This window comes from Silene latifolia, chromosome 4 (assembly GCF_048544455.1).
Source record: "Silene latifolia isolate original U9 population chromosome 4, ASM4854445v1, whole genome shotgun sequence".
Taxonomy (NCBI): Eukaryota; Viridiplantae; Streptophyta; class Magnoliopsida; order Caryophyllales; family Caryophyllaceae; genus Silene; species Silene latifolia.
In genome coordinates, this window is record NC_133529.1 from 59743350 (window position 1) to 59747396 (window position 4047).

At 37.9% G+C, this 4047-nt stretch overlaps 1 protein-coding gene across 1 annotated transcript; it reads left to right on the forward strand.

Annotated features, from left to right (window-relative positions):
- The first annotated feature begins 840 nt into the window (after positions 1–840).
- Positions 841–3742, forward strand: LOC141653520 (putative pentatricopeptide repeat-containing protein At5g47460). Its single transcript, XM_074461305.1, has one exon. The coding sequence runs from the start codon at positions 1592–1594 to the stop codon at positions 3272–3274; it is 1683 nt and encodes a 560-aa protein (XP_074317406.1). The 5' UTR covers positions 841–1591; the 3' UTR covers positions 3275–3742.
- The last annotated feature ends 305 nt before the right edge of the window (positions 3743–4047 follow it).

A 4047-nucleotide genomic window follows, 5' to 3' on the forward strand; every position in this document is an offset into this window, starting at 1 on the left:
GTAATTAAAATGGAAGACGATGAAAGTTGCGGTGTTTGTGAGGCTATGTATGAATATATGAGGATAAAAATGGAGGTGATTTAAGGAGGGAGGAGATATAGGAATTAAGATGGAAGATGATGAATGCCGTTAATTAAGGTAATATATGGAAGAGGAATTAAAATTAATTGGAGAAAAGTGGGATCATTAAGCCAAATAACCTGCTACTTTAGGTTGAGAAACCTGTAATTTTATTATAAGATAAGGGTAGTAGTAGTTGAGTATAATCTTAGTTAAATTGAAGTTTGTAGTAATTTGAGAAGCACGCTAATAGTTTGGAGTATTTGTATTAAATAACCCCTAATTTTATTATTCACCTTCATTTCCACACCATGGACTACTTGCTACTTGGTGCTAAGCATGATTACGGAGTTTATGTTGAATTTTTGTTGGAAAAAATTGTGTGTTTATGTCATGTATGATATAGAGTACAATATGATTATATGAGTAAACTAAAATTATAGCTGGCCTGTTCGTAAGCGTGGACTCTAGTGATTAAAATTTGGGTAAAATTTCTAAGGATCGGGTCCAAACCTCTTCAAGAGTAATCTTGTGGAGTGGTTACGACCCGATGCCATGCCTTCTAAACTCCCAACATGTCGCTTTCATACCTGTCATAAGCGGTTTGCTAGCTATTATGTATACCCGAAAATTTACTCGGTGGACCAAAATAGCAGTTGTAGACCCTCTCGTTACACACAAAAAAAAAAAAAAAAAAAAAAAAAAAAAACTAAAGCCAGCCCGGGCTTGATGAAATATAAGAGCATCCACAATGGTAAGCTAGTTGCTACTAGCTTACTTTTACCACATAAGATTTTCAAGCTAGAATATTTTTAAGCTACAAACTACTACAATGGTAAGCTACTAGCTTAGTGTTGTGGTTTAAATACACCATATGTCAACTACCTTCCACAACACTCTTTTAATTAATACATTTACTTATTTTACCTATAAAATAAAAATTAAAAATATTTAAGTGTTGTTTTAATTGGTAGATTTTTTTCTTGTGGGCTCATTTGAGCTACTAGCTTCATGGAGCTACTATTCAATTTGCTAAATACATGTAAAATCTTTCGAAAGTTGCTAAAGTAAGAAATTAAAACTTTTTTATTTAAAGTCAGTCATTTTCGCTTAACCATTGGAATCTTTCAATTAGATAGAGATCCAGTCAGTGGATCAGCACTCAGAGTTATGTCGCACTACTACCCTAGCTAATCTTAGCCGGCAATCAATTACAAGTGAATCGTTGCACCAACTTAAGGTAACAGAGTAGAATTAACTGCATCTCCGGAGCACCAAAGTGGAATTATCTCAATCAATAATGCCCTTTTAAACAGATTTTAAAAATCGGGTTGATTTTTTTACCGCCCTTCAGGCTTCACCTCTTCTAGTCTTCCTGTCCGTCAATTATTACAGATACCATTTTATCAATTCATTGTAAAACGGGTTTTCATAACAACTATTTTTACGTAACTGTTGTGTTTGGATTCGTTTTACAATCGCCTTAGACTAACTGTATTCCTTATAGTATGCCCTCCTTTGGGCATCGAGAATGCAATTCCATAGAGGTCTCTTCCTTCCACTTTCTCGGCGGACGTTCCGAATTTCACCAAACTCAGCTCATAATTTTCATATTCATACCAATGTACCTTCAACAAGCATATGGGACAATAAACCCGACGGGCTTACATTAGTGCAAACTCTACGAGCTTGTATTAACAATGGTGATGTTTTGCTTGGGGAACAACTACATAGCTATGTTTTGCGATGTGGGTTTGCTTCCGATGTGCACGTTGGTACTGCTTTGGTGAGTTTTTATGCCAAAGTTGTATGTATAGATGATGCACAGAAGCTGTTTGATGAAATACCTCAATTAAATGTTGTGTCGTGGAATGCCTTGATTTCCGGGTACGTGCGTTCTGGGAACTTGCGGAAAGCTCTGTCCATTTTCACTGAGCTGACCAGGTCAGAACTTCGGGGTGATGCGTACTCGTTTACTTCAGCGTTGGCTGTATGCGGGCAGTTGCGTTTGCTGCGTTTAGGCATGTCAATACACTCAAAAGTTATCACAACAACGCTTGAATCAAGCGTTGTTATGGCGAATTGTTTGATTGATATGTATGGGAAGTGTAGTTCAGTTGAGTGTTCTATCAGGGTGTTTGATAGGATGCTAGACAAGGACGTTATTTCTTGGAATTCGGTCATCTCAGCTTGTACTAGAAATCGTCGACTTGACCTTGCATTTGACTATTTCAATCAGATGCCTTGCCCTGAAACTGTCACATATAATGAATTGATTACTGGTGTCTCACGGTTTGGTCACATAGAGGATGCTATAATGATTTTGAGGAGCATGCCGAAGCCCAGTTCATCGTCGTGGAATGCCATATTATCAGCTTATGTGGTACGGAACAGTCAAGAAGAAGCTCTAAATTTTTTTGCTGAAATGCATGGAAAGAGGGTCATCATGGATGAATTCACATTCGGAAGCATTTTAAGAGGAATTGCATCTATATCTGCTTCGAGATGGGGTATGATAGTCCACTGTTGCACCATTAAATGTGGTCTAGTCGCATCCACGTTCATTGGTAGCGCGCTCGTTGACATGTATTCAAAATGTGGGCAGAGTAGAGATGCCGAAACTCTGTTTCACAGTTTGCCTCAGAAGAATATTATCACTTGGAACGCTTTGATTTCAGGTCTTGCTCATAATGGGGAGTCGGCCAAGGTGGTGCATTATTTCAAGGAGCTAAAAAAAGCCAAGGGGTTGAAACCCGATGAAATTACATTCATGAATGTCTTGGCATCTTGCTCCCATAACCAAATGCCATTAAATAAAGCTTATGAATATTTGAAGTCCATGATCAATGATCATGGGATCAAACCATTGCCTCAGCATTTGACTTCTATGATCAGACTTATGGGATATCATGGGGAATTGGGCAAGGCAAAGACGATGATCGATAAACTGGGGCTTGGGTCATATGCATCAGTTTGGAGGGCGTTACTTGGCGCATGCGCAACTTATGGAGACTTGGAGCTTGCAAAGGTTGCAGCAGCAAAGTTGTCCCAACTCGAGAGCCATGATGATTTTGGGTACGTAGCTTTGTCTAACATTAACAAACTTAGGGAAAAATGGATGGACGCAACAGCAATGTGGGACTTGATGAAAGACAAAGGAGTCTCGAAAGGAGCTGGATTTAGTTGGGTCGAGGGACGAAAACCCCTACAATGATGTATTGAAATTGCCAGAGCTGAAGTGATTGTCTGACATACTTAAGTTGTCAAGGTTTTCAACCCTTTTTCCTGCACAAGCAGTGATTCTCCCATTCCAATCCCTTATAACGGCTCCATAACCCCTCCAACCATCAGCTTGTACTGCAACATCCACATTGAGCTTATAAGTATCAAAAGACGGGGGACTCCACCTCTTGTTGGATGCATCAGTAGGTTGATAATAAGGTAATGCAACATTGGCCAATTTGTATTCCGAATAGATTTTGGTAGCAGTATCAACAATTCTAAGAGGATGAGGGATCATAATTAGCAACTCATTTGAATCAATTAGTTTTTCTCATGTTTACCGTTGTAATAAGGTGGCTCATTCGTTAGCACGATTTAGTCTACATTCTCGTATAAACATGGTATGGAATTATTCATATCCATATCAAATTGCTTACGATTTATCTATGATTAAAATGCTAGCTCTTGAATGCGAGTTTTATGTCCCAAAAAAACAGTTCCGGAACTTTGAAGGTTTCTAGTGGGTAGCCGTCCGTAATAGAAAAAACTTGCGTAGTTTATTTTCTTGGTGCTTTTTAACTCATTGAATAGTAATTTCCATTTGCATACCCTTGCGGAGTAAATTCTAACACTAGATGCTCTCAAATCTATCAAACTTCATCGATTATGGACTAATTTGACTAAAGAACAATTATTTAATCTACAAATTACTTTTTATTGATCAGATTAATAATTATATTATGTTACCTTTTGAATTTGTTTGTG

Bases quoted from the DNA above. Each gene is read 5' to 3' on its own strand.
- LOC141653520 (XM_074461305.1), top strand. From the start codon at position 1,592: ATGCAATTCCATAGAGGTCTCTTCCTTCCACTTTCTCGGCGGACGTTC.